At 42.0% G+C, this 12267-nt stretch overlaps 1 protein-coding gene and 1 pseudogene across 2 annotated transcripts in view; one reads left to right on the top strand and one right to left on the bottom strand.

Annotated features, from left to right (window-relative positions):
• Positions 1-1538: 1538 nt before the first annotated feature.
• On the bottom strand, positions 1539-3177 carry LOC108310508 (annotated as a pseudogene).
• Positions 3178-5018: 1841 nt separating this feature from the next.
• NUP58 (nucleoporin 58) overlaps positions 5019-12267 on the top strand; it is a 40454-nt gene continuing 33205 nt past the window's right edge. The window contains exons 1-2 of one of the 2 annotated variants that reach the window (XM_037741701.1): positions 5019-5362; positions 11063-11205. In XM_037741701.1, the coding sequence (XP_037597629.1) occupies positions 5256-5362; positions 11063-11205 (250 nt within the window). In that variant the 5' untranslated portion in view covers positions 5019-5255. The remainder of the gene's footprint in view (positions 5363-11062; positions 11206-12267) is intronic. The other variant, XM_017537538.2, reaches the window with a different exon arrangement.

The raw sequence follows: 12267 nt of genomic DNA, 5'->3' as shown, positions 1-12267 counted from the left end.
CCACCATGCCCAGCTAATTTTTTGTAGTTTTAGTAGAGATGGGGTTTCACCGTGTTGACCAGGATGGTCTCGATCTCTTGACCTCGTGATCCACCCGCCTCGGCCTCCCAAAGTGCTGGGATTACAGGCGTGAGCCACCGCGCCCGGCGTCTCTGTCTTCTTTATCCACTAAAGTTGTCAAGTCATAAAAGCAACTTTTTCAGGTCTCATCTTTACCAATAGTAAGAGTGTATTTCAAAATAAATGACTATAAGTTGAATAAGATACAATTAGATTTGTGGTAACTCCTTACATTTGTTTTTCTCGTTTCTTGGGTAATGAGTGAAAAATTTATCAGGAAACAGACAATTACTGTTCTGACCTGTGATTGGGAACTTCTGTTTTAGCTTTAAGCTTTTCCCCCTTAACTTTTTAGTTTGAAAATTTCAAACCTACCTAAAGGTTAGAAAATTACTGTAGTAAACACCCACATACCTTGTTTTGAGAGTCATCGTATAACTTGCATTATTGATTTATCTCTCTTTATACATTTGGTTGTTGTTGTTGAATCACTTGAGAATTTAAATTTTTAAAGTAGAAGAACACTACTTAAATATTTAAAACTCTAAAATATTTAAGACCCTTTCTGAGAATAATTTTCAAGATAAAGACTGTAATTGAAGGCAACTGGTTACATGTAATTTCTAAAAGATAAACTCTCTTCTGGATATTTCAGAGAACCAGAACTGGAGATATTACAGATTCCTTTCAATAGACTTCAGATGCCCATTTCCTTTCTGTGTTAGAACCTCTGCTGAGAGAGGTTTTCAGATGGTTATCCTGATCTGAACACCCCCACCAAAGCAATCACCTATTTTAGATATATTAATGCAAACACAATGAGAAGTTTTAGCCCGGGCAACATGGCAAAACCCATATTTACAAATAAACAAATTAGCTGTGCTTGGTGGCGCACAACTGTATGTAGTCCTAGCTACTCAGAAGGCTGAGGTGGAAGGATCACTTGAGCCAGAGAGACAGAGGTTGCAGTGAGCCAAGATGGTTCCACTGCACTCCAGCCTGGGCACAGAGCCAGACCCTGTCTCAAAAAGGAGAAAAAAAAAGAAAATAAATTGTTTACAGCACTATTCCTGTTTGGATAATTCCGTTTGATTATGACACATTAACAATGTCATCATCCAGCTGGCAAATCAGCAAAAGATGGAGTTCTCTAACAGAATGCCTACAATAGAAGAAGCAAGGCAAGACAAAGTGGCCTTCTGTAGAACTTAGAATCTGAAGCACTTGCTTCATCCTTGGAAACAGAAATTCACATATAAGTGACACACAGGTTTAAGTCCTATAATGTTAAAAAGAGTAATATTTGGAAGATCCTTTGGGACAGGATTTGTTACTCTAACTAGACTAGGTCAGGAAGGTTAAGCCAGGTTCCAGTGCTCCATGATTCTGTTCAGTTACAGATAGGATTCAGGCTTAGGTATGCAGAAAGCTCGGTTACTGCTATTTTACCGTTTTCAATTGACTAACCAAACCACTGAGCTTATTGAGAACTGCTTTCTGTGTAGTTCCATTTATGTGGAATGCAAGGACATAATTTCTTTTTTCACTAAAAGAACAACTGATACAAGGTGTATGAGATGAGAAGGGGTCTGAGGTCTAGTCTTTTTTTTTAAAGGCTTGTTTTATTTTAATGGCTGATCTATGTAATCACAGAGGCCAGTATGTACAAAGGGAGAGCTTTTATTTCTTGGTCTCTTTCTCCTTGGACAAAGTCTTGATGATCTCCTCCTTCTTGGCTTGTGTGCTTCCTTGGTCTCAGACCTGTGGGCCTCAGCCTGGTCAGCCAAGAGCTTCTTGCGGGCCTTGTCTGCCTTCAGCTATGGATGTGTTCAATGAGAAACTGCTTGTTTTTGAACACACTCCCCTTCACCTACAGGTGGAGGCTGTGATACATGTGGCAATCAATCTTCTTAGATTCTCAGTATCTTCTGAGCAGCCAGTGCAGAATGCTCATTCTCCTCATCCACGTGACCTCTGGCATTTGGGCACTGGTTGTACCCTTACACTTGCCTATTCCCATGTGCCTGCCCTTCCAGCGGGCCAAGGTATTTTTCTGGCATTGAGCCCAGGAATGGACCATCACAGGCTTGCGGATGATCAGCCCATCTTTAATTAGCTTCCGGATCTGCTGACAGGAGTTGGCATTGGCGATTTCACTGGTCTCATTGGGGTCCAACCAGACCTTCTTCTAGACACTAGTGGCGAGCCTCTTCTGAAGCCTGAACATACTCATGGCTGAGGCCACAGCAGCGAAAGGTTCTGAGGTCTAGTCTTACAGTTGGTGCATCTAGTGGTAGATTGTGACACTGCTCATCAAGCATTCCAATTTTTGTCTCTGCAGTGCTCCTCCTTGAGTGATTTGGGGATTTATTACTATAGTATAACTTAAGCTATTCTGCCAGATACAAAGCAAGAAATGCTACCCTAAAATTTTGATAAAACAGAGTTGAAAGAATAGTTTGCTTGTTAATTGGAATCACTTCCCCCTAAACCCAAACTTTAACCTAAGTCAGATTTCCTTTCTTTTATAAATGTTTAGCTTTAAAAGTTATAGATTTACAGAATTATTACAAAGAGAGAGAGTTCTCATATTCCTCACACCCAGTTCCCCCTATTCTAAACATCTTATCTTAGTCCCTACTATATTTTTACATGCTATTTCCTTCCTGTGAATATTACAAGTCTTGTTCAATTACATATATTTAAGTGCCAGCCATTTTGCTATTACTAATTTGTAGGTTGGTATTCTTCAAAAGTTTTGGAACGAATACACGAGGAAATCAAAAGACCTAGGGAGCATCTTTCTATCTTCCCATAAAAATCATATGGATCTTTTGTTTTTTCGGTCAAAAGGGAGTCCCTAGATTTTATGTGAACAATCCTCTTACTGACCACCCTACAGCCATCACTGAAAATGGCATTCTCTGTAACACCGAAGTTTTAAAACTCACAACAATCTTTTATTTTTGCCTCCTGTTCGATAACTATGAAGTTTTTATTTATATCTTAGTCTAAATATATCCCTTTTTTCTTTTTTATCATTCCCATTATGACCTACATGACATTTAGAATGTTATGGCCGGGTGTGGTGGCTCACACCTGTAATCCCAGCACTTTGGGAGGCCAAGGTGGGCAGATTGCTTGAGGCCAGGAGTTCGAGACCAGCCTGGCCAACATGGTGAAACCCCCATCTCTACTAAAAACACAGAAATTAACTGGGTGTGGTGGCGTGTGCCTGTGATCCCAGCTACTTGGGAGGCCGAGGCAGGAGAATCACTTGAACTCAGGAGACAGAGTTTGCAGTGAACCAAGATCACACTACTGTATTCCAGCCTGGGCAACAGAGTGAACAAAATAAAATATACTATAAATTAAGTTAAATTTAAAACAGTAATAAAATAAAATGTTACATATTTATTTTTAATTATACAAACACAGAGGTGGTATATTAGTCTGCTTGGCTGATAAAACACCACAGACTAAGGTAGCTATAAAAACAGACATTTACTTCTCACAATTCCGGAGGCTAAGTCCCAGATAAAGATGGGGCAGTTTGGGTTCCAGGTGAAGGCCCCTTGTAGCTCTGTCCTTACATGGCACAGAGAGGAGAACAAGCTCTTTGTTGTTTTTTTTTTTTCATAAGGGCACTAATCTCGCCATGAGGGAACCACCCGGGTGACCTTATCTAAATTGAATTACCTCCCAAAGGCTCCATCTCCAAATACAAACATATTGGGGTGGGGTAGGACTTTAGCAGATGGATTGGGGGAGGAGGGATATACGTTCAGTCCGCAGCTGGTGGCAATGTCCAAGCTCAACGCAAGGAAAAGTACTGAATTAAGGAGAGCTGTGAGATGAGGTTAGAAACACTGATCTTATGGAGGACATCAAGTGGCAGACTAAAGAGCCACTGGGCTTTTTAGATCAAGGCAGTGTTGTAGTGGGTATTGTTTTAGAATAAATCCGGGGGTTGCTTATGGGATGGATTTTGTTAGAGATCACGAGTAGGACAACCATTTGGAGGAGTAATGTAACAATCCCTGAGGGAAATATAAAAACTAACTATATGATGACAACCCTCGAATGTACCACCACCAGGAAGTCTTTCCGGATGCTTCGCTGGAGGGTCTCTCTTTAAACGCGAATTTCCCTCGAGTTGGCCTAGAAATGTAAGTTACCCCTTCCATTTCGCCTTCTATCGCACATGTTTGTGCGTTTCCTAACCCTTCCACTTTGCAGTTCCTCCAGCATAGCGTGTATCCGAGCGCCCTAGAGCCGCGCATCGCCCTCCTGGGGGAGCCACACGCGCTCGGCCCCCGGTCCCGCCCTCTCTCATCAGGATGCGCCGGCAGTATTTGTGGACTTAACCGCAGGCTAGGAGATCCAGGGGGCCTGGTCACTCCTGGGCGCCAGGACCACAGCCGGGCGCCCCATGGACACCTGGGACGCTCTTCTGGGTCCCCTTGGGGGCTGCGCGTCGGGCTCGCCTGACCCGCGTCCAACTGGCTTCGAGTGGCTTGCGGCGCAGGGGTGGGGCTCACGTCGTGGGATGGATGCATGGATTAGTATCCATTGATTTCCGAACCTTCAGAAAGCAGACACGCTCCTCTTCCTTCTCAGGGATGGGGCGGCAGCCACAGAAAGCCCTAAGCCGTCCCTTCGGTGCGGGGAGCTTGGAGATGCTCACGAGGGGCCTCCCCAATTCTGCGATTTTGAGCATCATTTTTGGCAGGAGGCTAAAGAAGCAGTAATTGACACTCATCACCCTAAAGTGCAGATTATGTCAGTACACCTTATAGTGCAGATTATGTCAGTCAGATAGAAGAACTAAAAATGACAGAAATGGTCTTACTGTTTTTAAACTCTGGGAGCCTGCTCCTTTAAGAGATTAGGCTGTGCGCCGATCCCGCCCGGTCCCGGGGTGCCTTGCGCGGCTCGCCTACTCCTATCTTTGTCCCAGGGCTCCCTGCGCGGCGGGCTCACTTCCGGCGGGCTACGGGAACGCGGCGAGCGCCGCCCTGCTTTTGCGTCGTAGCTCCACCCACTCAGCCTCGCCTTCGCAACCGCTGGGGCTGAAGTTCCCGCCAGGTCAGTGCCTAGCGAGAGAGATGCTGCCCGGCCCGCCTCGGCTTTGAGGCGAGAGAAGTGTCCCAGACCCCTTTCATCTTGCGGACGGCGTCGAGCTCCGGGCAGACATGTCCACGGGGTTCTCCTTCGGGTCCGGGACTCTGGGTTCCACCACCGTGGCCCCCGGCGGGACCGGCACAGGCGGCGGTTTCTCTTTCGGGACGGGAGCGTCTAGGTAACCGCACTTTCTCGCCTTCCTGGGCCGGATCTCCCTCACCCCCCACCCCTGGAAGCTTCCTGGTGTCCCCATCCTCTCTCTTCCCGCTGGCTTCCTTCCCGGTGGGGCTGGAGAATAGCACTTATCTAGCCGCCGGCGTCGTAGGCCTCTCGCTCGCCGCGGTGTCCGGGCCCAGCGCGGCCTGGTGAGGTAGAGGGCGGGATGGGTTCTGTGCTGTGAGGTTTCCAGAATCCACGTGTAGTTTAGGCATCGTTTGGACCTAGAGGGATCTTGACTGGGTGGAGAGGCCCGGGGCTCTACCCCGGAGCTTTAGCGAGGCATCAGTCTTAAGCATTGAATGAACATTGAATGAATGAATGAAATTGTAGCATATTGTGGGGTTTTGTAATGGATAGTTCCGATTTCGTTGCAGCATTTGCAGTTTTGGATACTACGGTGTTTTAATAACTTTGCGGTTATTTATAACCAGCCTTTCAAGCTTTTGTGCCACGTGGGACCTTATCTGTTATTGTTTAAAAAAAACAAAAACACCTTTTTACAGTGTTTATTGGTGATTTTGTGCAGTATGTGCAGTTTAGCATATTTGACACAAGAATGCTGTATCGTAATAACTCAACATTGTCTTTCACTTAAATTACAAAATGTAGCATGTTTCTCGTTTTTGTGCAACCCATTAGTTCGTCTGGCAACAAAAACATAACTGTCCAGGAAGAGACAAAATGGTGAGACGTCATTTTAATGAGAGATTTAAGCTTTAGAACCCAATTTTTTTCAAGATAAAGGTGGTGGGGCTCATAAAGTTAAGTGTGCACACTGTCAGCAAGATATCTCCTGAAGCTTAAAAAGTGTGGCTGTAGATTTAAAAGACAAAAACCTCAGCAGGACCTGCAGTTTAAAGAGGGAGGAGGCCGCCCCGGGTGGCTCAGGTGGCTCACGCCTGGAATCCCAGTACTTTGGGAGGCCAAGGCTAGCGGATCACCTGAGGTCGGGAGTTGAGACCAGCTTGACCAACATGGGGGAGGCTGAGGCAGGAGAATCGCTTGAACCTGGGAGGTGGAGTCTGCGTCGAGCGGGGATCGCACAATTTCACTCCAGCCTGGGCAACGAGAGCGAAACTCCGTCTCAAAAAAAAAGGAGGAACCACAGACTACACAGTCAAGTCAGACATTTGAGAGTTTTCATCCATTCCTCTGTTATTCTTACTCTACTCGCTCAACATCAAGTCCTAATAATTTTACTTCTGCCATTTCCGTTTGTCTTTATTTCCAGTTCCATCACCCTGCTCAAGCTATTGTCATTCTCGGAACAAATATTTATTGGACAGATTCCCATGTGCAAGACTCTGTTTTAGGTAGTAACATAAGAGCCTTGCTCTCTTGATCCTTACATTCTTATGAAAATACTTCCGATTCTTTTCAGATTTTTAACCAGCTGTCTTGTGTTAGATGACAACTACTCCCATCAACATCTTCAATCTGTTTTGCCACATTGTAGCCAGAATAATTAAAACACAAATTGCTCCCCACGTAATCACTTCCCGCTATCCTTAGAATGAAGTTAAAACAACAACAACAACAAACTTACCATAGTCTGCAAAGTCCACTTCTGCTGGAACCTCTGGGGACTCATCTGGAGCCCGTCATTTTATTTCAGTTATCCAGACTCACTTTTAAAAACAGACAAACAACTATATTACCACCCAGTACACCAGTACCTGTACACAAATAAATAACTGAAACAAAGTTTCAGAGAAAGACACTTACCCTTACTTCTTTGGATGCACTTTGATATTTTCTATTCTATTTCTTTCTTTCTTTTTTTTTTTTTAATGTTTCTTAGGACTTGATGAATTAATTTTTGTACTTCTCTCATGGTCCTGATCTTAGTATGAGAAACCCTGCCCTAGCAACATGGCATTTTCTCTTTTCCTCAAGTGGGCTTTGCCAACCCCTTCCTTCTACCCTATGTACCTAGTTTTTATGCCTACTTATCTTTTGCGAATATCAAATGATTTCTTCCCCAGAGAGACCTTTTCTGACCTGTCAGTCTAGGGGAGGTTTCCATTCTCATAGTACTCTTACAGTGCTGATCACAATTGTAATCAGTTCATTATATTTATTGTTAACTTGTTGTTAGATCCCAGCACGAGAATAATTAATATCTGTGTCTCTCACTGACTAGAAACTGCCTGAAGGCAGGGTCTGAGTCTTATTTACCACCTCATCCTCAGTCCCAAGGACAGTGCTTGGCATAGAAAAAGGGCTTTAATAACAATTTGAATGACTGAGCAAATGAGTTCTAGTAATAAGCTAGAAGAAAATTTCCCAAGCTTTAGAGAGGCTTCAGTAAATTAATGAAAGAGGAGACAGTCTGACATAAATTTGTTAAGAGTGCTGGTTGGGAGACCTGACAGCCCCTAGTGCCACCTGGTGATTAAATCTCTTGAGGTCAGTCATTTTAGAGGAGTTCTCACATCTGGAAAAGGAGTATAATATATTACCTGAGTTGATAAGTGAGATGAAGCATTTAAATATTTAGTATCAAGTCTGGCACTTGCTAAGTGCTCAATAAATCTTAGCTATTATGTTAGCTATGAAGTCCACATTAGGGCCAGCTGGGCAAGTTAAAATAACATTACTGATGTGATAGAGTCAAGTTGGCTTTTCTATAGCACATCCTATCAAGTCCTTGGCAGATAATACTGGTTTGAGGAGGTAATTGGTCAAGTCTAGGGTAGCTTTTGTTTTTCTTGAATTTAGTAAATTTCTCTGCCACCAAAATTTCTCTTTTGCTTCTGTGGTAGAATAAGATTTCATTTTGATGTGTTTCTTTGGCAGTATTTTCAACTTCCATTATTACTTCTTAATATCTTCAGTTATGTTGTCAAGAAATTATATATGTATACAATTATTATTATTTTTTTTTTGGAGACAGAGTCTCACTCTTGTTACCCAGCCTGGAGTGCAGTGGTGCTCACTGCAACCTCTGCCTCCTGGGTTCGAGTGATTCTCCTACCTTAGCCTCCCGAATAGCTGGGATTACAGGCATACCACCACACCCAGCTAATTTTGTGTGTGTGTGTAAGTTTAGTAGAGACGGGAGTTTTACCATGTTGGCCAGGCTGGTCTGGAACTCCTGACCTCAGGTCATCCACCCACCTCAGTCACCTTGCCCGGCCTGTTGTCAAGAAATTTTAAATTTTAATTCATGGTGTAAAAATACAAATGTTTACTTTTCATCTTTTGTATATTTCCAGAATAGCAATTTTAAAAAATGAGATCACTGATTTATTTGGGAATAAGGAAAGCTTAATAACCATTTTCCTAGTTGTATGTCTTCAAAATTTGCCAATAGTGTTTTAATGTCCCCCAGATAGACATTTATTCTATTCCATGTTATACACGCAACAGTTTCAAAATAACAATGCGATCAGAGTACCACCAGCTAAGCTAAATGTTTTTGGCATATATGCCTCTTTTATGGTTGTGCTACCTGTGTTGTCTGGATATAGCCATTACATACTGGATTCTTTTGCTTGTAGTGCTCACTTAGGTTTTCGTGTGTGTGATATCTCACTTAGTTTTGATTGTAGCAATATGTTCTTAAAAATACCTTTTAATTTCAGAGTAAATGTTTAAAGATTTGTGGGGTTTTTTTGTTTTTTGTTTTTTAAGACAGGACCTTGCTCTGTCTCCCAGGCTGGAATGCTGTGGCGCAATCCCAGCTCACTACAACCTCCACCTCCCGGGCTAAAGTGATCCTTCACCTCAGCTTCCTGAGTAGCTGGGAATACAGGCGTGTAGCAGCACGCCTGGCTAATTTCTGTTTTTCGGGGTATTTTCTTGTTTTTCAGTAGAGACAGTTTCATCATGTTGCCCAGGCTGGTCTCAAGCTCCTGGGCTCAAGCAGTCTGCCCACCTCAGCCTCCCAAAGTGCTGGGATTACAGGCATGAGCCACTCAGCTTGGCCAAGATCTGTTTTAATTGTTGGTGAGATCTTGCAGCCCTGCTCTGCCTTCTGCCTCGCCTTTGAATTCTCTGGTGCACACAAACATATTTTAAAGATCAGTGGTAAACTAAGTATTTCCTCTCACTTTACCTACTCAGTATGGATGGCCCATCTCAAGTTCTATCCCTTAATAAGCTCCTGTGTCTCCATTCTTATCTCAGTGATTAGCTCTGCCTCAAACTTCTGTAGTATCTCTTTGCTATCATTTGGTACTTGATTATAATCTGCCTCATAGTAATTATAAACTTACTGAAGGTGTATATTTCTACTGCTTAAATTATCTACTGCTTGAATATTTCCTTTCTCCCTTGTCCCCCAATATTTGCAAAAACCTGAATGGCTTCTTGAGCTGATTATGAAATTGAAGACCCCCAGACCCAAGTAACTTGGAGAACTCTTCTGGCTTGGAGTACAGTTAATTTGTGTTGTTTATCCCCCAGTAAATGGCATGTTCCTTGAGTAAGGGTTTAGTCATCTTTCTGCTCCCTTGCTATTCCTGGCATAATGCCTTGTACATAATATGTTTAGTTGAATTTATAAGTATCCCTAATGATAACAGTCATAACAACATTTATTGAAGTTAATTCACCCTGTGCAGTCCCTTAACCCTTATATTTAAAAAAAATTCTGCTAAGTGGGTACTGTTAATTTCCATTTTGCAGATGAGGAAATAGAGGTTCAGAAAGGTTAAGGAACGGCATCCAAGTACCAGAACGTGGGGGAACTGGTACTGGAACCCAGCCACACTACTGAGTTCCTCTTACATTTTCTCTTTCATTGAAACGTTCCAGGGCTTTTGAGACTTTAAAAATGATATTGGGTTCTCTCATGAATATTCTTTATGGAAGGGCAGCTAGGGAAGTAATAACGATAAATATGTAGGATAAAGAGGATTCCCCATTATGCTACGTAATCTTCCTTAACTCTCCTACATAATTTTTGAAGTGTCAACTTGTCAGAATTTTTTTACTTATTTCCGCAATTTGTCTTCCCACCTTTAGATAGCAAATCTGAACTTTTGAGTCTTAATAAGAGCAGTTGAAAAGTTGTGAACTTTTTTCACATTCACTTGTTTTTATCAGCTATTCTTTTTTTAAGCTTTTCCACACTCTCTGAGGAGTTACTGCTAAAGAACACATAATCCCAAGACAGTATGATTTTTCTTTGCGTTTAACTTTTGCCAGGAAATGTCCCCACTAGTTTTTCTGTTTTGCTTTTTTTGGAGCATATACCTAACTATATGCTCTCCCCAGCCCCATATCACTCCATGAATGTGGTAATGTAGCAACAGAGAGGTAGTGAAGACAACTTAGAATAACTATGGCCATTTAAAAATATGCTAGGTTTCAAAAATTGGTGAAAGCAGAATAATTGTGATCTCTACTTATGATTACCTTGAGTTCTGAAATCTTTATTGCTGTAGACTGCTTTTCTTGAAATCCGGTACTATATTTTTTAAGACTTTTACATGTGGGTTTATTTTTAAGGAAGAACAGAAACATATTTGAACTTGGTGGGTTAAAGGTAAATTTATTGTTGTTTTTGGGTTCTATGACAATGTATTAGATACGTTACATGAATGAAATTATCTTGAAGAGTTAATTTTTATTTTTCTTAAGTAAATATCGGCTCTAGTAGACTTTCTTTTGTGCCTGTGGTTTTTGTTTTGTTTCTGTTTTTTCAAATAAGCAACCCTTCTGTGGGGCTCAATTTTGGAACTCTTGGAAGTACTGCAACTCCAGCAACTACATCTGCTCCTTCAAGTGGTTTTGGAACCGGGCTCTTTGGATCTAAACCTGCTACTGGGTTCACTCTAGGAGGAACAAATACAGGTGAGGAGGATTTGATCACATTGGCAGAGAGTAGGCTTGGGATATTCTTTCCTAAATCCTGTCCTTTATCTCTCTTTACAAGGATCATCACTGGCAGTATATCTTAAAAAATGGTAGATACTAAGATGAAAAGAAATGTAAGGAATTGGAATCAAGAGCCAGTGATAGGCCCAATCATAGACTGTCATCTATTCCTTTTCTGTTTTTCTCACTGAATTGAGGAAGACCTCCCCCCACCACCTCTCTCTCTTTTTTGAGATAGAGTCTCACTTTGTCGCCCAGGTTGGAGTACAGTGGCTCGATCTCAGTTCACTGCGAGCTCTGCCTGGAAGATCTCTTTTTTTAAATATAATGAATTAAAGTAATTAAAATTTTTAGATTATATAATGCAGTGTTTTTCCTTAGTGGAGATTGTTGTTTAAGCCAGCTTTATCAATTTGGAACATTAACATACATGAGAGAGTCAGCATTCTTGCTGTAACATAATTAAAAATTTTTTTTTTTTTTAGACACATGGTCTTGCTCTGTTGTCCTGGCTGGAGTACATTGGCATGATCATGGCCCACTGTAGCCTAGCAACCTCTTGGGCCCAAGTGACCCTCCCACCTCAGCCTCATGAGTAGATAGGGCCACAGGCATGTACCACCACATCTGGCTAATTTTTTTTTTTTTTCTTTTCTTTCTTTGTTTTTTTCCTTTTGTAGGGAAGGGGTCTCCTCCTGGTCTTAAACTCCTGGGGTCAAGAGATCCTCCTTCCTTGGCCTCTCAGAGTGCTGTTGTTGCAGGCCTGAGTTATCATGCCTGGTCTATAATTTACATTCCTAAGAGATATTTTACATTTTTGTATTATTAATGCAATAAGTGGGAAAAGGGCAATAGGTAAAGGACTTGAATGTTTCAAAAACAATAGAAATTTTTGTTTTTAATGCTTACAGCTGGAAAAATAATGTTTCACTGGAGCTGACCATTTAAAAAGTTTGCTTCTTATTTACCCTTTGTTTTTACCCTCATAGCCTCTTGGTCTTTCTTACTACTTTTTGCATTGATCTTCCTGCCGTGAGT

The sequence above is a fragment of the Cebus imitator genome, unplaced genomic scaffold, assembly GCF_001604975.1.
Source record: "Cebus imitator isolate Cc_AM_T3 unplaced genomic scaffold, Cebus_imitator-1.0 Scaffold103, whole genome shotgun sequence".
Lineage (NCBI taxonomy): Eukaryota > Metazoa > Chordata > Mammalia > Primates > Cebidae > Cebus > Cebus imitator.
The sequence above is the reverse complement of the archived record's forward strand: the minus strand, read 5'-3'. Positions and strand labels throughout refer to the sequence as shown.